The sequence below is a fragment of the Coregonus lavaretus genome (assembly GCF_964263955.1).
Source record: "Coregonus lavaretus genome assembly, chromosome: 8".
Taxonomy (NCBI): Eukaryota; Metazoa; Chordata; class Actinopteri; order Salmoniformes; family Salmonidae; genus Coregonus; species Coregonus lavaretus.
This window is the reverse complement of record NC_139995.1, coordinates 32,907,726-32,931,780: the sequence shown is the minus strand read 5'-3', so window position 1 is coordinate 32,931,780 and position 24,055 is coordinate 32,907,726. Positions and strand designations below refer to the sequence as shown.

At 44.1% G+C, this 24,055-nt stretch overlaps 1 protein-coding gene across 1 annotated transcript in view; it reads left to right on the top strand.

The window, feature by feature from the left end:
- The window catches only part of rad18 (RAD18 E3 ubiquitin protein ligase), a 79,231-nt gene that overhangs the window by 1,944 nt on the left and 53,232 nt on the right, over positions 1 to 24,055 (top strand). Inside the window, exons 5-9 of the mRNA XM_084167986.1 lie at positions 12,470 to 12,903; positions 13,669 to 13,768; positions 19,262 to 19,449; positions 20,464 to 20,534; positions 20,724 to 20,784. Coding sequence (XP_084024112.1) covers positions 12,470 to 12,903; positions 13,669 to 13,768; positions 19,262 to 19,449; positions 20,464 to 20,534; positions 20,724 to 20,784 — 854 coding nt within the window. The remainder of the gene's footprint in view (positions 1 to 12,469; positions 12,904 to 13,668; positions 13,769 to 19,261; positions 19,450 to 20,463; positions 20,535 to 20,723; positions 20,785 to 24,055) is intronic.

Here is a 24,055-nt window from a genome sequence, read left to right as displayed (position 1 = left end):
CTGGGTGATTCATGCCTCCTCTAAAACCATGGCTCTGCATTCCTCCCCGTTATTCACAATGGAACTGGCCTGGACTCTGTGCGTCTGAATAGTAAATCAGGCAGGCAATCAAATCAAATTGTAATGTAGGCTTAGATCATCTCCAACCCATCCTCCTCCACCTGGGCTCAACCCATGCCAAAGCACACCTCGTGGGGGAAAATTATAAATCTACAGTGTCCTCCGTCTCCTCGCTCTTCACAAGAGGGCATAGGGGTACTTAATGTGTGTGTGTTAGGGGTTGGGCAATATTAGGATAGCATCGTCTATCGACGATGATTGACAGCTGTCATTGATGGTGACGATGTGACAGACGATGGTTTAGCCTATTTGAACTTGACTGCCGCCACGCAGTAAAGAACGGAGTCTCGCAGCGCACAGCAGGGCAGCACACGTGACATTCTGAGTAATTTGCCTAATTCAGTAAATATGTTATATTCAGAACGCAAGAGAGGGATGTAGGCCAGACAGAATGGAGAATTCCACCAAAGCAGCACAAAATGGGCAGTCAGAAAACATTGTTTTTCTCTCTCTCTCTGTCAGATGCATGGGCCTTAGGCTATAGCCTAAACCTATAAAACATGTTGTTTTTTTATAAAGGACACTAGCTGTTAAAAAAAAAACGACATGTGAACGAGAGGCTCGTAGAATATGAATGTCACGTGTGCTGAATGTCACGTGCGCTGTGAGACTCTGTTCTTTACTGCGCGGCGCCAGTCAAGTTCAAATAGGCTAAACCATCGTCTGTCACATCACGATGTCGTCACCATCAACGACAGCTGTCAATCATAGTCGATAGACGATGCTATCCTAATATTGCCCAACCCCTAACACACACACATTATGTACCCCTATGCCCTCTTGTGAAGAGCGAGGAGACGGAGGACACTGTAGATTTATAATTTTCTCCCACGAAGTGCTTTGGCATGGGTTGAGCCCAGGTGGAGGAGGATGGGAATATGATTCTACGAGCCTCTCGTTCACATGTCGTTCATCATAGTTGGGTTATTGGAGCTGTCATTTGTGACTGAGACTTGTAAACATGTGCTTTAAACAATGTAGGCCTACATTTTGTTGATTGCAAGGCATACAATTATACAAATAAGATTTTCTTGATACATTTTAAACGAGGTCTAGTTGTGGCTGCTACCGGACTAGATTGTGAACGATTCTTGGCGGAATACATTGCTTGACTGCCTTGACGGTGATAAGCACAGTCGTTGGCTAACTGCAGCCCTCCAAACGATTCGGTCTCTTCTCGAGTTGTGTCCATCATAACATTCAATAATCAATGAATTGCAGTCATTCTTGCACCATGTGATCAATTATCAGTTTTAAACATGTATTTTTCTTCTCTATGCTCATGATCTATTTTCCTGCACGCATATGACACAGTTGGTGGTCGGCGCACGTCTCTGGAGCCGCTGAGCTGAAGGAGTGTGTATTAATCTTGCTGTAGGACTCCTTGTGGCCAGCAATCGCAGGTCAAACGAACAACTAAAATGAACGAGTCACTCAGTAAAACGAATCATGACTCTCGAGACTCCCAAGTACTAAATCATGACTCTCATGACTCTCGAATCATGACTAATCAACTGCACATCACTACCTACGATTCCTATCATAAGCTTTAAGACAAGTTAAAGTAATGAACAGTATCTTATTTACCAAATATTCTAGCCTAAGAAGGTGTTGTCCTGAAGTTGCCGCTTTCAAAAATAACAAGAATGAAAGTCTATAGCCTAGGCTATTCTCAATCACAGCTTTATGTAGGTCCTCTGAAATCAGAGTGGAGTTAGGGGGTGAGGTGCTGACTACTAAAACCTCTGTTAGCAACCTGGGATGCGTCCTTGATGGAAGCTTGGGAGGTGTGAGCATGGCCACTAAAGTGCTAGTGAAGGTTAATGCAAGGACTAAGTTTTTGGTTAGAAAGTACAATCTGCTTGATAAGGACTCCATTAGAGTGCTAGCCACTGCCCTCATTCAATGCCATTTTGACTACGCTAGTACTTCCTGGTTTGGGGGCTTATCTATGCTTCTGAAGGGGAAGATCCAGATAGCCCAGAATAAGCTGATCAGGGTAGTATTGAAGGTGAGTCCACATACTCGCATAGGCAGGAGCTGCTTTCAGGAACTCAACTGGCTGCCTGTTTAGCGTTTCCCAGATTAGACTGGGTTTGGTTTACAGGAGTATGTATGGTTCTGCGCACATATCTAACTGATTACTTTCCCCATGTTAGGGACGCACACAATCACAGCACCAGATCAGGTGTCACTAATGTGTGCTTATACAGTGAGGGGAAAAAAGTATTTGATCCCCTGCTGATTTTGTATGTTTGCCCACTGACAAAGAAATGATCAGTCTATAATTTTAATGGTAGGTTTATTTGAACAGTGAGAGACAGCATAACAACAAAAAAATCCAGAAAAACGCATGTCAAAAATGTTATAAATTGATTTGCATTTTAATGAGGGAAATAAGTATTTGACCCCTCTGCAAAACATGACTTAGTACTTGGTGGCAAAACCCTTGTTGGCAATCACAGAGGTCAGACGTTTCTTGTAGTTGGCCACCAGGTTTGCACACATCTCAGGAGGGATTTTGTCAAAATTTTTATAAATTGATTTCCATTTTAATGAGGGAAATAAGTATTTGACCCCCTCTCAATCAGAATGATTTCTGGCTCCCAGGTGTATTTTATACAGGTAAAGAGCTGAGATTAGGAGTACACTCTTAAAGGGAGTGCTCCTAATCTCAGCTTGTTACCTGTATAAAAGACACCTGTCCACAGAAGCAATCAATCAATCAGATTCCAATCTCTCCACCATGGCCAAGACCAAAGAGCTCTCCAAGGATGTCAGGGACAAGATTGTAGACCTACACAAGGCTGGAATGGGCTACAAGACCATTGCCAAGCAGCTTGGTGAGAAGGTGACAACAGTTGGTGTGATTATTAGCAAATGGAAGAAACACAAAAGAACTGTCAATCTCCCTCGGCCTGGGGCTCCATGCAAGATCTCACCTCGTGGAGTTGCAATGATCATGAGAACGGTGAGGAATCAGCCCAGAACTACACGGGAGGATCTTGTCAATGATCTCAAGGCAGCTGGGACCATAGTCACCAAGAAAACAATTGGTAACACACTACGCCGTGAAGGACTGAAATCCTGCAGCGCCCGCAAGGTCCCCCTGCTCAAGAAAGCACATATATATGCCCGTCTGCAGTTTGCCAATGAACATCTGAATGATTCAGAGGAAAACTGGGTGAAAGTGTTGTGGTCAGATGAGACCAAAATGGAGCTCTTTGGCATCAACTCAACTCACTGTGTTTGGAGGAGGAGGAATGCTGCCTATGACCCCAAGAACACCATCCCCACCGTCAAACACGGAGGTGGAAACATTATGCTTTGGGGGTGTTTTTCTGCTAAGGGGACAGGACAACTTCGCCGCATCAAAGGGACGATGGACGGGGCCATGTACTGTCAAATCTTGGGTGAGAACCTCCTTCCCTCAGCCAGAGCATTGAAAATGGGTTGTGGATGGGTATTCCAGCATGACAAGACCCAAAACACACGGCCAAGGCAACAAAGGAGTGGCTCAAGAAGAAGCACATTAAGGTCCTGGAGTGGCCTAGGCAGTCTCCAGACCTTATTCCCATAGAAAATCTGTGGAGGGAGCTGAAGGTTCGACTTGCCAAACGTCAGCCTCGAAACCTTAATGACTTGGAGAAGATCTGCAAAGAGGAGTGGGACAAAATCCCTCCTGAGATGTGTGCAAACCTGATGGCCAACTACAAGAAACGTCTGACCTCTGTGATTGCCAACAGGGGTTTTGCCACCAAGTACTAAGTCATGTTTTGCAGAGGGGTTAAATACTTATTTCCCTCATTAAAATGCAAATCAATTAATAACATTTTTGACATGTGTTTTTCTGGATGTTTTTGTTGTTATTCTGTCTCTCACTGTTCAAATAAACCTACCATTAAAATTATAGACTGATCATTTCTTTGTCAATGGGCAAACGTGCAAAATCAGCAGGGGATCAAATACTTTTTTCCCTCACTGTACAGGTTCAGGAGTAATGCTGGGAAAGGTACTTTCTTGTATGCTGGAGCTTCAGAGTGGAATGTGTTGCCTCTGCCCATAAAAAATACGTCCTCTCGGAGCAGCTTTAAAAATACAGTAAAAAAAACTGTTTGTCTTCTGTGCTCATTTGAATGTACCTTACGATATAACTGCAATGATGAGATAGATGTTCTTCTTCTTTGTTTTTATGTTTTATTATCTCGCTGTCATACTGTTTGCAACCGTGTTGGATCTTGCCTAGCCATCTTGTCTCGAGGACCACAATGGAAATAAGTCTCAGACTTTATTGTGTGTTATCCTCCATGATTTTACTCATGTGCATGTATGGCTTTTCAAGTTTTCTGTGTGCTTGTTTTTTAAAATGGTCAAATTAATAAACTAAACTAAGTGATAGAACAAACAGCATTATTTTGAGGCAAATAAAGCAATTATTTTCCAGTTCTGAAGACGGTAGACAGGTTATACATCATTGGCTGATAGAAACAAACTCACTACGGTAAGAGCCCATTCCTCATCAGACTGTCACTCCTCCATCATCAAATCAAAGTTTATTGGTCATGTCCACAGATTTGCAGATGTTATCGCAGGTGCAGTGAAATGCTTGTGTTTCTAGCTCCAACAGTGCAGTTATACATAGCAAAACAACGAAACAATACACACATAATCCAGAAAGAAAAAAAAGTTGTATAGAATTAGCCATGACTATAATACAATATATACTGTACAGTGTTCAATGACTATGTACATAGAGCAGCAGTCTCTACGGTTCAGGGCAGAGTATTGGGCGGAGGCAGGCTAGTGATGACTGTTTAACAGTCCGATGGCCTGGAGATTGAAGCTGTTTTCAGTCTCTCGGTCCCAGCTTTGATGCACCTGTACTGTCTCCGCCTTCGGGTTGAACAGGCCGTGGCTCGGATGGCTGAGGTCTTTGATCTTCTTGGCCTTCCTGCGACACCAGGTGCTGTAGATGTCCTGGAGGGCAGGCAGTGTGTAGGGAGGGGCATGACTAGGGCTATTACGGTGACCATATTACTCACTGCCACACCAGCGGTCACGAGTCATGACCACAGTCAAATTCCACATGACCGTTTAGTCACGGTAATTAGGTTTCTCCAAGCTCTGATGCTGCTGATGGTCATTAGTAGCCTACCAAACTTGCTAACTGCCTGGTACCCCGCACTCTATTGTCCCTCTAATCACTCTGACATCAATGCAAATGTGATCGAAAATATAATCAAACACTTAATGAAAGCCAATGAGCTCATGTTGCACGACATTTCTATAGGCTATGCAATTGCGTGAGAAAACAGAGTGATGGCCTCTATTAAAAAGAGGAGGATCCCATCAGCTTTCTATAGGCTAGGCCCAATATATTTATTTCTTAACTTTCCTAATATTAAGCACTTTTCTTTACAACAGGAGTATAGCCTACCTGGCTGGCAAGAAAAGGAACCACGGGAAAAGCGTCCTCCATTCGCTATTTAAATGCATAGATTAAGTGTTTTTTCCCCCTGCTCCTGTTTCGAGACAGGTGCATGATAATAGTCCATTCTAAATCAAAACAAATTTCACACATACAGTTGAAGTCGGAAGTTTACATGCTCTTAGGTTGGAGTCATTAAAACTTGTTTTTCAACCACTCCACAAATTTCTTGTTAACAAACTATAGTTTTGGCAAGTCGGTTAGGACATCTACTTTGTGCATGACACAAGTAATTTTTCCAACAATTGTTTACAGACAGATTATTTCAATTATAATTAACTGTATCACAATTCCAGTGGGTCAGAAGTTTACATACACTAAGTTGACTGTGCCTTTAAACAGTTTGGAAAATTCCAGAAAATGATGTCATGGCTTTAGAAGCTTCTGATAGGCTAATTGACATAATTTGAGTTAATTGGAGGTGTACCTGTGAATGTATTTCAAGGCCTACCTTCAAACTCAGTGCCTCTTTGCTTGACATCATGGGAAAATCAAAAGAAATCAGCCAAGACCTCAGGAAAATATGTGTAGACCTCCACAAGTCTGGTTCATCCTTGGGAGCAATTTCCAAACCTGAAAGGCCGCTCAGCAAGGAAGAAGCCACTGCTCCAAAACCGCCATAAAAAAGACAGACTACGGTTTGCAACTGCACATGGGGACAAAGATCGTACTTTTTGGAGAAATGTCCTCTGGTCTGATGAAACAAAAATAGAACTGTTTGGCCATAATGACCATTGTTGTGTTTGGAGGAAAAAGGGGGTTGCTTGCAAGCCGAAGAACACCATCCCAACCGTGAAGAACGGGGGTGGCAGCATCATGCTGTGGGGGTGCTTTGCTGCAGGAGGGACTGGTGCACTTCACAAAATAGATGGCATCATTAGGAAGGAAAATTATGTGGATATATTGAAGCAACATCTCAAGACATCAGTCAGGAAGTTAAAGCTTGGTCACAAATGGGTTTTCCAAATGGACATACTTCCAAAGTTGTGGCAAAATGGCTTAAGGACAACAAAGTCAAGGTATTGGAGTGGCCATCACAAAGCCCTGACCTCAATCCTATAGAACATTTGTGGGCAGAACTGAAAAGGCATGTGCGAGCAAGTTGGCCTACAAACCTGACTCAGTTACACAGCTCTGTCAGGAGAAATGGGCCAAAATTCATCCAACTTATTGTGGGAAGCTTGTGGAAGGCTACCCAAAAATCTTTGACCCAAGTTAAACAATTTAAAGACAATGCTACCAAATACTAATTGAGTGTATGTAAACTTCTGACCCACTGGGAATGTGATGAAAGAAATAAAAGCTGAAATAAATAATTATCTCTACTATTATTCTGACATTTCACATTCTTCAAATAAAGTGGTGATCCTAACTGACCTAAGACAGGGAAATTTTACTAGGATTAAATGTCAGGAATTGTGAAAAACTGAGTTTAAATGTATTTGGCTAAGGTGTATGTAAACTTCCGACTTGTATATCTTTTTCGGATGGAAAAATGATTTCAGTGTTAACTTGAACAATCTAAAGTATGTAGAAGAGGTAATAGACCTACAGTGGGGAGAACAAGTATTTGATACACTGCCGATTTTGCAGGTTTTCCTACTTACAAAGCATGTAGAGGTCTGTAATTTTTATCATAGGTACACTTCAACTGTGAGAGACGGAATCTAAAACAAAAATCCAGAAAATCACATTGTATGATTTTTAAGTAATTAATTTGCATTTTATTGCATGACATAAGTATTTGATGACCTACCAACCAGTAAGAATTCCGGCTCTCACAGACCTGTTAGTTTTTCTTTAAGAAGCCCTCCTGTTCTCCACTCATTACCTGTATTAACTGCACCTGTTTGAACTCGTTACCTGTATAAAATACACCTGTCCACACACTCAATCAAAGACTCTAACCTATCCACAATGGCTAATACCAGAGAGCTGTGTAAGGACATCAGGGATAAAATTGTAGACCTGCACAAGGCTGGGATGGGCTACAGGACAATAGGCAAGCAGCTTGGTGAGAAGGCAACAACTGTTGGCGCAATAATTAGGGAATGGAAGAAGTTCAAGATGACGGTCAATCACCCTCAGTCTGGGGCTCCATGCAAGATCTCACCTCGTGGGGCATCAATGATCATAAGGAAGGTGAGGGATCAGCCCAGAACTACACGGCAGGACCTGGCCAATGACCTGAAGAGAGCTGGGACCACAGTCTCAAAGAAAACCATTAGTAACACACTACGCCGTCATGGATTAAAATCCTGCAGCGCACGCAAGGTCCCCCTGCTCAAGCCAGCGCATGTCCAGGCCCGTCTGAAGTTTGCCAATGACCATCTGGATGATCCAGAGGAGGAATGGGAGAAGGTCATGTGGTCTGATGAGACAAACATAGAGCTTTTTGGTCTAAACTCCACTCGCTGTGTTTGGAGGAAGAAGAAGGATGAGTACAACCTCAAGAACACCATCCCAACCGTGAAGCATGGAGGTGGAAACATCATTCTTTGGGGATGCTTTTCTGCAAAGGAGACATGACGACTGCACCGTATTGAGGGGAGGATGGATGGGGCCATGTATCGCGAGATCTTGGCCAACAACCTCCTTCCCTCAGTAAGAGCATTGAAGATGGGTCGTGGCTGGGTCTTCCAGCATGACAACGACCCGAAACACACAGCCAGGGCAACTAAGGAGTGGCTCCGTAAGAAGCATCTCAAGGTCCTGGAGTGCCTAGCCAGTCTCCAGACCTGAACCCAATAGAAAATCTTTGGAGGGAGCTGAAAGTCCGTATTGCCCAGCGACAGCCCCGAAACCTGAAGGATCTGGAGAAGGTCTGTATGGAGGAGTGGGCCAAAATCCCTGCTGCAGTGTGTGCAAACCTGGTCAAGACCTGCTAAATCGGCAGTGTATCAAATACTTGTTCTCCCCACTGTATATATTATAATCACTAGGCTAACACCAAAATAAAAGCTAGACAGTCCGGGAGAATTGAAAACAATTTAATTAAAACAATTAATTTAGTAGTATTGATTTTGTTATTATGTTTGAGCACAATATCACAGCATTAGCCATGGCAAAATGCATAGAATTGAAGGAAATGAGCTTTAAAACTGCAACGTTTTCTCTCACCTCCATGGCAAAATGTCTGGAATTGCAGAACATTTGCTAAAAATTGCATACACCGCCAAGATGGGGGCCTCTTAAATTTTCTCTAAACTTCAGACCTGCTGACCCGGCCCATTGCCCTGCCCCCTGCCACGCCCACCACCTAAGCCCATTTTCTTATCCAGAGAAGAACCTGTGATTTTAAATATTTTAATGTGCAACCTAACCCAGTGATTGTCATTGTTTTTTTTGTTCAGTAGAGATGAATTTGCCTGCATCTTTACTGTATGTGCACAAAAATCATAGGATCATTTATTCGGGGCTAATTCACCACCTGAGTAAATGGAAACTCTAAACACATATGCGAGATCGCTAACTCTAAGTATAATATCCACTGCTAGTAACATGTATTAATCTAACAGTAAATGTAATGGCCCAAAAGACGTTGCAGTTGTAGCATACCGCCCAATGAGGCCTATGCTATCACAATGGCCAATGCAAATTATCATTTTGCGCGCTCCCTATCTCAAATCCACATCAAATATCTTGGTTGTAAAATCGTTTCTATTGAGCACAAAATTGAGAGTTGAAAAATAAAAATTATACAGTGCATTCGAAAAAGTATTCAGACCCCTTTGGCTTTTTCCACATTTTGTTACGTTACAGCCTTATTCTAACATGGATTAAATTGTTTTTTCCCCTCATCAATCTACACACAATACCCCATAATGACAAAGCAAAAACAGGTTTGTAAATTTTTTGCTAATGTATTACAACTAAATAACGAAAATATCACATTTACATAAGTATTCAGACCCTTTACTCAGTACTTTGTTGAAGCACCTTTGGCAGCAATTACAGCCTCGCATCTTCTTGGGTAGGACGTTACAAGCTTGGCACACCTGTATTTGGGGAGTTTATCCCATTCTTCTCTGCAGATCCTTTCAAGCTCTGTCAGGTTGGATGGGGAGCGTCGCTACTTTCCGAATGCACTGTACATATAGAAAGCTGAGAACACCCTCTCTTCAACTGTGACAACATGATAGCTGTGTTTTGCCAGCAATTGGATTTTAAAATGTTATACAATCAGAATACCTTTTTTCTCCCGGAAGAAGAGTGTGGCTTGCTAGACACAGCAGCAGGCCCCAACAAAACATGTATCCTACAGGGGCAGGCAGACACTTTCATGAGGATAATGTTCTTTACTGTTTTACCAAATCATGGTTTTAGCCTCTTAAAAAATGTGACGTTTTGAGTGAAGTGACCATGTAGAATGTGCCTCTCGCATCGATGCGACCAATTAGAAATGTAACTCAAAGGGTCACAAAATGCGACTAAATGGTTGCAGTCTGGAGCCCTGCTATGCTTTCAACAACATTATTTCGTCATGATTCGTCCAGTTGTAGCATTCGATTTCGCTCTATAGCCCAACGGTCGTTTATTTTTTGGGGGGGAGGTTGGCTGATAGGGGTTGACACTATCGTATATCACAATGTTTTATACGTACATAATCACGATAGGACAAAGGTTGACATCGCCCAACTCTACTGTGTGTGTGCGTTTCACTGTGCTAATAACACCGATAACTCATTGGCTCTCTCCTCTAATTACAGACACATTCATTTAGAGTCTATGAACAGTATTTAGGCAGAAAGGGAAGAGATTATTTAATGTTCAATTAACTTCACTATTCTCTACTTTGGCAGATTATCTTTCAACCTCTGCCTCTTTCAACCTTTTGAAAAGTGTAGCTAATGGTTTTTCAAAGTATTACGATGTTCCTATTGGGTGCTGTATTAAATGTAGTGGACGAAAGTTCTAGGATGTAACTCTGATTAGAAGGCGGTAGGCAGTCATTGAATGGTCTCTATGCTCATTACCTGTGATGTGGCATGCTGTTTTATCGACTCTCATAACCCCAGAATTGGCATTTTGATGAACTAGCTTTCAATGAGGTTAGGTAGAGCAGGCAATGTTGTGCTCTTTGTATGGAGAGGCATTTCTACTATTGAATAGGGATGGGACTTTGCCAATTCTGACTTTGATCTGATATCTACCAAGTAATGTTGGGCTCAGTATCACTGAAATTGATATGGTAACCAATACTTTTTACACAACAATACTGCTACTGCTTTGGTTTTAAAGGGGTACATAATAAAACTAACATAATTAGAAAAAAAGCTTTGCATTTGTGTGTCAATACTTAGCCTTATTGTCAGCCTCTATTAAACTATTGCATTAGCCTAGGCCTAAATATTGGAATTATTTCATGAAATGTAAGATATCATCCATTACAATAACACATTAGCACAGTTAGCAAGCAGTTATTTAACCACCATGACACAATCATGTCTAAAGGATGTAAACACCTTGACCTTCTTTGGTACCTTAAAGGCTCTGTTTCAACACTTCCCTACTTCTATTTATTCAGTCTTTGGTTTGATATGTTTGGTCTGTGCATGGTCTGTACGGCCAGTCTACTGCTGCTTATTGTTTATGTATGCTTTCCCCTGCTTCTGAAATGGGAACAGACAGACGTATCGTTCAATAAGGCTCTACTTTGTTTTGCACAGTAGTCTCTGGAGTGAAGCCATCTGTTCCTCAAAGCACAAGATGCCCTCCTGATACCCTGGCAGTTTTACCTAATGGTGGTACTGGTGCCACTAGATGTTTTTTTTTTTTACCGTGAGAGCATTTGAAGGAGCGAGCCCCCCCCACCTCTTCATTTAGTGCATTTCATTTAGACTGGATGTACATAATACTACATGTGTCTGGCTTTGTCAAAAAGGTCAAATAGGGGGTGCTTATATTTGTCCTGTTTCACACATGTACACGTGTGTAACCTGTACAGTGTGTATTGAAATGGAAATTCGTTTTTTGCATATCCCACTCCACCTGAGACACCCTCGGAGAGTGGGGTCACGACATGGGATCAGCCATTATTGACTGCGACCTGGGAGCAATTAGGGTTAAGTGCCTTGCTCAAGGCCAGATTGAAAGATTTTTTTACCTAGTTGGCTCTGGGATTTGAACTAGTTACTGGCCCAAGGCTCTAACCCTATTGTATTTAACTAAGGTGTACGGTACTGTGAGCAGTCCTAGTGGGGGATTTATGGCTTTTCCTGCACCACATAGTGTGTGCTGTGAGGTTGCTGGCTGCCCTGTGTGCAGGAGTGTGCTGTGACCTGCTCTAATGCTCAGAGCGAAGACAAATAAAAGGGTTTCAATATGGAAAGCAGAGCATTGCACACCTCATTGATTCCACTTTATGGCCCAGTAATGGCTCTGCAGCTACCAGGCACCAGCTGTATTTGTTTGCTCTCCACATTTCCAAGATTGTGGCCAACTGGCCCACTCTTTCTCGCTCGCAGGAAAGTGCAAGATAATTGGACATGTGCAGTTTCTGTCAAGGGGCTCACATTACTGTCAGCAGCATTCATTGGCAGATAACCCTCTCCTCTTTCCAATGGGCCCCAAAACCTCTCCTCAAGAAATCCTGCACCTCAATAGATGCAACTGTTTTTTAAAAATGTTTGTTTCAGTGTGTGTGTGTGTGTGTGTGTGTGTGTGTGTGTGTGTGTGTGTGTGTGTGTGTGTGTGTGTGTGTGTGTGTAATTTTTGGTTGTACATATTTGTGTGAAATTGTGAATTAATTTTATCAGACTACTTGGAGCTGGAGGATTTGTCAGCTCTGTCCTCTTGTTTCTCTGCTGTGACTGATTGACTGTATTTATTCACACTAAAGCTCTGATGTTCTTATCCCAGACAGCAGTTGTCAAAAGCTAATTTCGACTCGCCTCCAATATCCCCGAAGACCCCGGCCTTGTCTGTCAAGTGTAAAACACCCAGACAGACCAGGGGCACCAAGAAGGAGGCCTCAATCCTCAGTCACTTTTTCCGAAAGGGGCCCACCACCTCCACAACGTCTCTCACTACAGAGGCCCCGCCAGCACAGCAGCCTATTCCCTGCAGAAATAGACTGTCTGGCACTCAAACTGTGAAGGAGAGCCCTCGTCATACACAGACTGTGAAAGTAGACCCTGATCATCAGGTCTCTGTGAAGGAGGAGCCCATTGAGGACATACCGGCCAAGGTGCTGGTGTCTGTGAAGATGGAGAAGATTGACATCTCCGTGACAGGGCTGGCGCCCCTGGCTGATTCACAGTCCTCATCACAGAACCTGAAGCCTCTAGTTAAAGGTGAGGCCTGCCTGCTGACTGACTGTCTCCAGGAATTCTTCAGTGTGTGTGGTGTGTGGAGACACTAATTATATTTTCCACTGGAACATTTTGAATTTGAGAGACTTGGCTGCCAAAACATACAGTATTTCTAATGCATACAGTATGGGCCTATGCTTAAAATGGAAATGCCCTCCATAGGGAAAGCAATGTTGGTTGTACTGTTTTTCATATTACTAGTTGCATAGAATATTCTTGTCCTTTAAAGACATGCTCCGGACCTTTGGTGACTACTAAGTATTTCTTAAACCTCCCAGTTTGAGCGGGATGTGTAGTTCATACATGCATAATTTATGAGCAGAATTACTGTCTAACCTCAATTAGCCACAGTGACTGTTTTTCTGGAAGCTGTGCTGCACCATTTTTCTTACATTTTCCCCCATGTGGGACAGCCCCCTAGCAATTCGAGTTCTAGCCAATGAGCTTCAGCCCCTCACCATTTGAGTGACAGCTAGCAAGATACACACACACAGCAGAGCGAGAGAGCAATGACATGGTGCACATATCTGCACGTATGTGATGTAGTAACCAATTTTCGGGGACCACTTTTGGGTCGTGAGCACTACCTTCAGAACTACTGGCTAAAAAGCATACAAAAATACTGGATAATCCCTTAAAAATTATGGATGATTTCAATGCTACATGGAACTGTGGCCATTTCACAATGTGTCTCTCCTTTTCTATATGTGTGTTTGTCTATAAATCCTGTCTGTGTGTGTTTTGCAGTGGAGTGTCCTGTGTGTTCTGTGGGCATCCCTGAACAGTTCATCAACAAGCACCTGGACAGCTGTCTGACCCAGGGGGAAAAGAAGGAGAGCCTTAGGAGGTACCAGTGGACACACATCTCACAGGGGTTCGAGAGAGTTCACTTTTTTGAGGTTTCTACTTATTTTCGGCTTCCCTGAAACAACAACACTAATGACGTCCGAAGTAAGCTGAAACTTCAAAAAAGGGTCCCTTTAAATAATTCTCATAACATTTTATATTACATTTTACATTTTACATTTTAGTCATTTAGCAGACGCTCTTAACCAGAGCGACTTACAGGAGCAATTAGGGTTAAGTGCCTTGCTCAAGGGCACATTAACGTCATTTAGCAGACGTTCTTAGCCAGAGCGACTCACAAATTGGTGCGTTCACCCTATAGCCAGGGGGGGGGGGGGGGGGGGGGGGGGTTAGAAGGAATACTTTAGCCTATCCCAGGTATTCCTTAAAGAGGTGGGGTTTCAAATGTCTCCGGAAGGTGGTGAGTGACTCCGCTGTCCTGGCGTCGTGAGGGAGCTTGTTCCACCATTGGGGTGCCAGAGCAGCGAACAGTTTTGACTGGGCTGAGCGGGAGCTGTGCTTCCGCAGAGGAAGGGGAGCCAGCAGGCCAGAGGTGGATGAACGCAATGTCCTCGTTTGGGTGTAGGGACTGATCAGAGCCTGAAGGTACAGGGGTGCCGTTCCCCTCACTGCTCCAAAGGCAAGCACCATGGTCTTGTAGCGGATGCGAGCTTCAATTGGAAGCCAGTGGAGTGTGCGGAGGAGGGGGGTGACGTGAGAGAACTTGGGAAGGTTGAACACCAGACGGGCTGCGGCATTCTGGATGAGTTGTAGGGGTTTAATGGCACAGGCAGGGAGCCCAGCCAACAGCGAGTTGCAGTAGTCCAGACGGGAGATGACAAGTGCCTGGACCAGGACCTGCGCCGCTTCCTGTGTAAGGCAGGGTCGCACTCTCCGAATGTTGTAGAGCATGAACCTGCAGGAGCGGGTCACCGCCTTGATGTTGGCGGAGAACGACAGGGTGTTGTCCAGGGTCACGCCTAGGCTCTTCGCACTCTGGGAGGAGGACACAGCGGAGTTGTCTACCGTGATGGCGAGATCATGGAACGGGCAGTCCTTCCCCGGGAGGAAGAGCAGCTCCGTCTTGCCAGGGTTCAGCTTGAGGTGGTGATCCGTCATCCATACTGATATGTCTGCCAGACATGCAGAGATGCGATTCGCCACCTGGTTATCAGAAGGGGGAAAGGAGAAGATTAGTTGTGTATCGTCAGCGTAGCAATGATAGGAAAGGCCATGTGAGGATATGACAGAGCCAAGTGACTTGGTGTATAGGGAGAAAAGGAGAGGGCCCAAAACCGATCCCTGGGGGACACCAGTGGTGAGAGCACGTGGTGCGGAGACAGCTTCCCGCCACGCCACTTGGTAGGAGCGACCGGTCAGGTAGGACGCAATCCAGGAGTGAGCCGCGCCGGAGATGCCCATTTCGGAGAGGGTGGAGAGGAGGATCTGATGGTTCACAGTATCAAAGGCAGCAGACAGGTCTAGAAGGACAAGAGCAGAGGAGAGAGAGTTAGCTTTAGCAGTGCGGAGAGTCTCTGTGACACAGAGAAGAGCAGTCTCAGTTGAATGACCAGTCCTGAAACCTGATTGGTTTGGATCAAGAAGGTCATTCTGAGAGAGATAGCAAGAGAGTTGGCTAAAGACGGCACGCTCAATAGTTTTGGAAAGAAAAGAAAGAAGGGATACTGGTCTGTAGTTGTTGACATCAGTGGGGTCGAGTGTTGGTTTTTTGAGAAGGGGAGTAACTCTCGCTCTCTTGAAGACGGAAGGGACATGGCCAGCGGTCAAGGATGAGTTGATCAGCGAGGTGAGGTAGGGGAGAAGGTCACCGGAGATGGTCTGGAGAAGGGAGGAGGGGATGGGGTCAAGCGGGCAGGTTGTTGGGCGGCCTGCAGTCACAAGTCGCAGGATCTTATCTGGAGAGAGAGGGGAGAAAGAAGTCAAAGCATAGGGTAGGGCAGTGTGAGCAGGACCAGCAGTGTCATTAGACTTAACAAACAAGGATCGGATGTCGTCAACCTTCTTTTCAAAGTGGTTGACGAAGTCATCCACAGAGAGAGAGGAGGGGGGGGGGGGGAGGGAGGATTCAGGAGGGAGGAAAATGTGGCAAAGAGCTTCCTAGGGTTAGAGGCAGATGCTTGGAATTTAGAGTGGTAGAAGGTGGCCTTAGCAGCAGAAACAGATGAAGAAAATGTAGAGAGGAGGGAGTGAAAAGATGCCAGGTCGGCAGGGAATTTAGTTTTCTTCCATTTCCGCTCCGCTGCCCGGAGCTCTGTTCTGTGAGCTCGCAATGAGTCATCAAGCCACGGAGCTGGAGGGGAGGACCGAGCCGGCCGGGAGGATAGGGGACACAGAGAGTCAAAGGATGCAGAAAGGGAGGAGAGGAGGGTTGAGGAGGCAGAATCAGGAGATTGGAGGGAGAAGGATTGAGCAGAGGGAAGAGATGATAGGATGGAAGAGGAGAGAGTAGTGGGAGAGAGAGAGCGAAGGTTGCGGCGGCGCATTACCATCTGTGTAGGGGCAGAGTGAGTAGTGTGGGAGGAGAGTGAGAGAGAAAAGGAAACAAAGTAGTGGTCGGAGACTTGGAGGGGAGTTGCAGTGAGATTAGTAGAGGAGCAGCATCTAGTGAAGATGAGGTCAAGCGTATTGCCTGCCTTGTGAGTAGGGGGGGACGGTGAGAGGGTGAGGTCAAAAGAGGAGAGGAGTGGAAAGAAGGAGGCAGAGAGAAATGAGTCAAATGTGGACATAGGGAGGTTGAAATCCCCCAAAACTGTGAGGGGTGAGCCATCCTCAGGGAAGGAACTTATCAAGGCGTCAAGCTCATTGATGAACTCTCCAAGGGAACCTGGAGGGCGATAGATGACAAGGATATTAAGCTTAAATGGGCTAGTGACTGTGACAGCATGGAATTCAAATGAGGAGATAGACAGATGGGTTAGGGGAAAAATTGAGAATGTCCACTTGGGAGAGATGAGGATTCCTGTACCACCACCCCTCTGACCAGATGCTCTCGGGGTATGCGAGAACACATGGTCAGACGAGGAGAGAGCAGTAGGAGTAGCGGTGTTTTCAGTGGTGATCCATGTTTCCGTCAGCGCCAGGAAGTCGAGGGACTGGAGGTTGGCATAGGCTGGGATGAAGTCAGCTTTGTTGGCAGCAGAACGGCAGTTCCAGAGGCTGCCTGCGACCTGGAACTCCACGTGGGTGGTGCGTGCAGGGACCACCAGATTGGAGAGGCAGCAGCCACGCGGTGTGGTGCGTTTGTGTAGCCTGTGCAGAGAGGAGAGAACAGGGATAGGCAGAGGCATAGTTGACAGGCTGTAGCAAATGGCTACAAAAATGCAGAGGAGATCGGAATGAAATGGGCTAAGCATCTGGGAGTGGAGAGAGCAGGGCCTCCCTCACCAAAACTTCTACCTCGGAAACTAAAATTGTTTCACTGAACCACCCGAAGAAAAAACTCTCCCAACTTCCGCCTTTGGAAATCAGAATTGTTGTGAACCACCATATTGACAATTGGGGTTTTCCACCCCTTTAACCTTGACGTCCACCATATTAACCTTGACGTAAAGCTAGCACTAGGCCAGGTATATGACTTATGTTTTGATATATTTTGACGTGTCTCTGTGTTGTATATTATGTTTAGATTTATGTTTGGGGAGATGTAATATCCCTTCCTCTGCTGAAATTACTGTCTACTCTACCTTCAAATTTGCAGTCAACCTGGAAATGGTTCTTTCTGCAAAAATCTAATGCAAAGTTCCACAGTATGATTAATGTAGGCCTGAGCCATTTTATTCTCCATCAGAAACAGGCGGAGTGTACATGACAGCACGGAACCCTTGATTCGTGACCTTGATGTCAAAGTGATGGATTACACAAGTTTCTATACTCATCAACACATTTGACCTGCCACACAGCTCTGAATAGGAGCTGGTGATGAGTTTTCAATGCTACTGTACAGGCATTGCATCTTGGTGATGAAAAGATGCCATGTGGGCAGAGCCTTGTCCTGTCCTGAATCTTCCTCATGGACTTTCTATCTGAAAAGCAGATATTTGAAAGTCTACTCTACATAATGCTTAGTAGGAGAGGGGAACAACAACAACAGAACTGAAACAGAATTACTTGGAAAGCCCAGTTAAAACCTCAATAGATGTATTAGCCTTACAGGGTGGTCAGCGCAGGGGTGGAAAACCCCAATTGTCAAACTTGAGTAAAAGTGAAAGTCACCCAGTAAAATCCTACTTGAGTAAAAGTCTAAAAGTATTTGGTTTTATCAAAGTATCAAAAGTAAATGTAATTGCAAAAATATACGTAAGTACCAAAAGTAAAACTAAATTATAACTAATTTCACATTCCTTATATTATGCCAACCTGACAGCACAATGTTATTTTTTTCTTTTATTTACGGATAGCCAGGGGCACTCCAACACTCAGACATTATTTACAAACTCAGCATTTGTGGTTAGGGTGTCCCCCAGATCAGAGGCAGTAGGGAATACCAGTGATGTTCTCTTGATAAGTGTGTGAGTTGGACCATTTTCCTGTCCTGCTAAGCATTTGAAATGTAACGTGTACTTTTGGGTGTCAGGGAAAAATGTATGGAGTAAAAAGTACATTGTTGTAGATCCAGGCTCTGTCGTAGCCGGCCGCGACCGGGAGACCCATGGGGTGGCGCACAATTGGCCCAGCGTCGTCCAGGGTAGGGGAGAGCATGGCCGGCAGGGATGTAGCTCAGTTGGTAGAGCATGGCGTTTGCAACGCCAGGGTTGTGGGTTCGATTCTCATGGGGGCCAGTATGAAAAATAAAAATAATGTATGCACTCACTAACTGTAAGTCGCTCTGGATAAGAGCGTCTGCTAAATGACTAAAATGTAAATGTAAAATGTTGTAGGAATGTAATGAAGTGAAAGTTGTCAAATAGAAATAGTAAAGTACAGATACCCCAAAAAACAACTTAAGTAGTACTTTAAAGTATTTTTACGTAAGTACTTTACACCACTGGGTCAGTGATAGTGAAGAGCTTTATACCATATGCTGCTGCCAAGACGCCTGGCTCCAAATATGTGTCTGTTCTTACAAGTGGTAGCCGAGTGACTCCGGCCTCTAATATCATTTCATTACAGAGACTCGCTCCCCCCTGCATATCAGGCCTTAGGTTAACCATGAAAAAGAAAAGGAGAGCTCAGATGCAATCATTTAATAACCAAGGTTTCGACAGACAAGCTGTCTTCATCAGGGTATAATGACAAACACTGCGGGTCACTAGTTTATATAGTTTGGAAGGTTAACAACGGACATCTCCATTAAATGAATGTTGTCTTCCTCTGTGGTGCCCTCCCTATGATGGACTCTTTTTGGGCCAGCCAGAGGTCTTGAGTGCTGCAATAACAACACTTCCTCACTGTAGTTCATCATGGAATGAATAATAGTCTAATGACCATGTTATAAGTTGTAAACTGATCTTCTCTATGGCTTCATATGTCACAGCTCCGTAGGTGCCAAGAGGAGGCCGATGGGGAAGCTGGTGTACACGCTGCTGTCCATGCAGGAGCTGAAGAGGAGGCTGAAGGAGTGCCACCTCTCTGCCCAGGGTACCAGAGACCAGCTGGTCAAGAGGCACCAGGATTTTGTACACTTCTACAATGCCCAGTGTGACGCCCTCGAACCAAAATCAGGTAAGAGCGCCATTTTCACTGTGAAAAATAATGAAGATGCCAGGGAGTCAACCTTGGCTCATGGTAAAAATCTTCTGACCACCATAAATGTAGTTTCCTCCATTCAAAGCCATCATTGTATAACTGTTAGAAAGCTTTAGACATTTCTGGACATTATTGACTCCAAGCTATCATTCACGATTGACATCCATTACAAGAAAAATTTGAAATCACACCTGCTAGTTCCAGTTTGTGCGTGCGTGTGTAGCGGAGGTAATTTACAGCAGCCCAGTGTGGTGTGTACAGAGCCAGACCCACTGACGGCTGTGTTTGGGGAGAGCACTGCAGGCCATGTCACGGCCCTGCCAAGTCCTCTCTGATGACCCAGAACCTGCCTCTGCATGGAACGGTCAGAGGTTCAGCAGAACAGAACAGAACAGAAGACACATCTCTGATGGGATGCAGTGTTTGAATGAAACACCAATGCCTGCTTTGAGCCTAGCACATGATTTGAGAGTCCACTGTTATCAAGACTTGAAATACTCGCTAGAGCTGAAATGATTTTAGCCATGCTTCTGTGATGTCTTGATGGTGTTTATTACAGTACTTGTACATGCTCTAAGAATGTCAGTGAGTGACCTTGATACATGATCATGCAAGGTGTATAATGACATGTCCTCCTAGCTCTTGGCCTGTACTACTATCCAGTCAGTAGTTGGGCATAACAGATCTCAGAGGATAAAGGCTGTTAACAACACTCTACTTTATATCTTTGAACTCGGAGGACAGGGCCTCCAATCCAACAGCACCTGCTCAGACTAATAGACATGAAATTCCCAGGAGACGTGTGTGTGCAAATCACCCAAAACTGTTTTAACACTTGATAGTTAATGTGCATCTCTGGGGATGCTTCATTTCCTCAGTAGTGGTCTCCGGTGCAGAGACCTTAATGTGGTAACAACAACAGTTTACATAAACAAGCCATGTCTGTGATCCGTAGGGTCATAAAGGTCTCTGTTCATCCTCTTTCAACAGCCAAAGACATTGCCAAAGAAGTGGAGGCCAATGAGAAGGCCAGGAACCAACTGCAGGGGAAAACCAAATGTGTACGTACCAAAACAGGATCAAAGCATCATTGACTAGCGCCACAGGACCACCGGATAGTTTCTGTTGTTCCCAACAGGACAGTATGTCCAATAAAAGGTGTTGTCCCTCGTAAACAACCTGGTCTAGTGTGTTCTTGAAGTGCAAATGATCACTCTACATGGTCTTTTTGTTGTCCAATTGTGTTGCAGGCCATGGTCTTCTCTAAGAACCAAAGTCTGGGGGAAATCGATGAGATGCATTCAACTTACAGTAAGTCATGTCTGACTGGTGCGCTTCCTCCATTGATCCGTTGTCAGTAGCTAGGTTTTTATCCAATTGGCAACAGATTTTAATGCTAATATTCTAAAATCTGCATAAAGAAAATATTCGCATTTTCCCACCAGTGGTGTGTTTCCACCAAACTGACTTGTTATGGATATAAATCAGTGCGTGATGACGTAGTGCACACAAAATGTACTTTTCCCCTTAAGTTTTCATGTACCAAATAAAACATCTAAAGTGCAATGTGTTTCCATCGCATTTTCAACTCTACCAATAGTTCTGTCACAAAAACTGTTGCGTTAAATAGCAAATGTGCCTGCTCTAGCCAACAGCATATAGTGTAGGTAGGCTAGTCTACATGATGAGATTATTATGGATAAGAGTGAGAATATTTTTATTTGTCAAACGGCAGTCAAGCATCGATCATCATGTCACCAGAATAAGACCCTCAATATTTATTGTAATAAGGCATCAAGATCACTGTTCACTTTCACCACCCTGTGAAGTTCATCATAAGTTATTTCATCTGTAGCCTAAGAAATTGGATGGTTTCCCGAGTCGTAGTGGGAGGATCACACTCCATATCATCGCGTAACTCCAAGTTTACTTCGATGTGATGGTTATTATATGAATATTTGCACATAAAAGTGTTTCCTCCATCATTTCTCGCATAATACATTTTACAGACACAAAAAGATCCCCTGCATGTCGAACAAACAAATGTATCTGTCAGCACTTATAAAATTGTACCGAAACGTCCTGTTTCCATCACAGATGTCGTGATTTCTTTTTATACAGAATGACTCGCATAAAAACTGTGGATGGAAACATGCTGTGTGAGTTCAGAATTGTTTTCTGACAGCCTTTTCACCATTGACTTTAGCGCTGTGTTTGGTATTTTATTTTCTCAATTGACTTTAGCACTGATGTGTATTGTTGTCTACAATGGATGTGTGTGATATTGACTAAGTTGACCGTGGATTCCTGTTTTGTCTCAGTGAATCTGAATGATTTCTCCTGGTGAGTCAGAGCTGACGTTACCCCAGTGAGGGGTTGGCATGGAAATAGTTTAGTTTAGCAGCATCACTGGGTTCTGAGTGTATTCTCACTCTGTTTGCATTAGCACTGGTGCAAAGTATTCATGAATTCATGCATAGTAAACCTCCCACATAAAAAAATACTACAGTTTACTATAGAATATTAAAGTACTTACTATGGAATTCTGTAGTATACTGTAGAATCCTATACTCCACACTAGTATCCCTCGATCATGTTGTGCTTACTTTAGAATTGTGTACCAACTGGAGAATACTATGCTACACACTAATATCCCTCTCGATCATGTAGTACTTACTATAGAATGTTGTAAGATACAGGAGAATTCTATACTAAACACTGTAGTATCCCTCGATTGTGGACTGATTACTATAGAATTTTGTTGTATACTGGAGAATACTATACTACAAACTGTAGTATCCCTCTCGATCGTATAGTGCGTACTATAGTGCGTACACTGAGTGGCGCAGTGGTCTAAGGCACTGCATCGCAGTGCTAACTGTGCTACTAGAGATCCTGGTTCGAATCCAGGCTCTGTCGCAGCCGGCCGCGACCGGGAGACTCATGGGCGGCGCACAATTGGCCCAGCGTCGGGGAGGGAATGGCCGGCAGGGATGTAGCTCAGTTGATAGAGCATGGCGTTTGCAACGCCAGGGTTGTGGGTTCGATTCCCACGGGGGGCCAGTATAAAAAAAAATATGTATTCACTAACTGTAAGTCGCTCTGGATAAGAGCGTCTGCTAAATGACGTAAAATGTAAATGTAAATGTAAATGTAATATACTGGAGAATTCTATATTACACACTGTAGTATCTCGATCATGTAGTGCTTACTATAGAATGTTGTAGTATACTGTAGTATACTATACTCCACACTGTAGTATCCCTTGCAGGGCATATAATTAACTTTTTGGTCCACCAGCCACTGTGGCAGGTAGATTTAAGAATGAAAAACGCATCCAGAAAAACGCATGTAAAATTTTTTATTAATTGATTTGCATTTTAAATGAGGGAAATAAGTATTTGACCCCCTCTCAATCAGAAAGATTTCTGGCTCCCAGGTGTCTTTTATACAGGTAACGAGCTGAGATTAGGAGCACACTCTTAAAGGGAGTGCTCCTAATCTCAGCTTGTTACCTGTATAAAAGACACCTGTCCACAGAAGCAATCAACTCGCCGTGTTTGGAGGAGGAGGAATGCTGCCTATGACCCCAAGAACACCATCCCCACCGTCAATCATGGAGGTGGAAACATTATGCTTTGGGGGTGTTTTTCTGCTAAGGGGACAGGACAACTTCACCGCATCAAAGGGACGATGGATGGGGCCATGTACCGTCAAATCTTGGGTGAGAACCTCCTTCCCTCAGCATTGAAAATGGGTCGTGGATGGGTATTCCAGCATGACAATGACCCAAAACACACATTTACATTTTTTGTCATTTAGCAGATGCTCTTATCCAGAGCGACTTACAAATTGGTTCATTCACCTTATGATAGCCAGTGGGACAACCACTTTACAATACACTTTACTTTTTTTTTTTTGGGGGGGGGGGGGGGGTAGACCACGGCACACGGCCAAAGCAACAAAGGAGTGGCTCAAGAAGAAGCACATTAAGGTCCTGGAGTGGCCTAGCCAGTCTCCAGACCTTAATCCCATAGAAAATCTGTGGAGGGAGCTGAAGGTTCGAGTTGCCAAACGTGGAGAAAATCTGCAAAGAGGAGTGGGACAAAATCCCTCCTGAGATGTGTGCAAACCTGGTGGCCAACTACAAGAAACATTTGACCTCTGTGATTGCCAACAAGGGTTTTGCCACCAAGTACTAAGTCATGTTTTGCAGAGGGGTCAAATACTTATTTCCCTCATTAAAATGCAAATCAATTTATAACATTTTTTACATGCGTTTTTCTGGATTTTTTTGTTGTTATTCTGTCTCTCACTGTTCAAATAAACCTACCATTAAAATTATAGACTGATCATTTCTTTGTCAGTGGGCAAACGTACAAAATCAGCAGGGGATCAAATACTTTTTTCCCTCACTGTAGCTTGTGAACAAAACAACGTAAATAGCCAAGAAACCCAACTTCAGTAGACTTTAGTTTCAAGTAAATTAGACCCAACTTTTATGCCTGTGCACAATGCTTCTAAAATGGAATCTTTCACTCAGCTCTTCACTTGCGCACAGCCCCCAGCCAGGCAGTGTTGC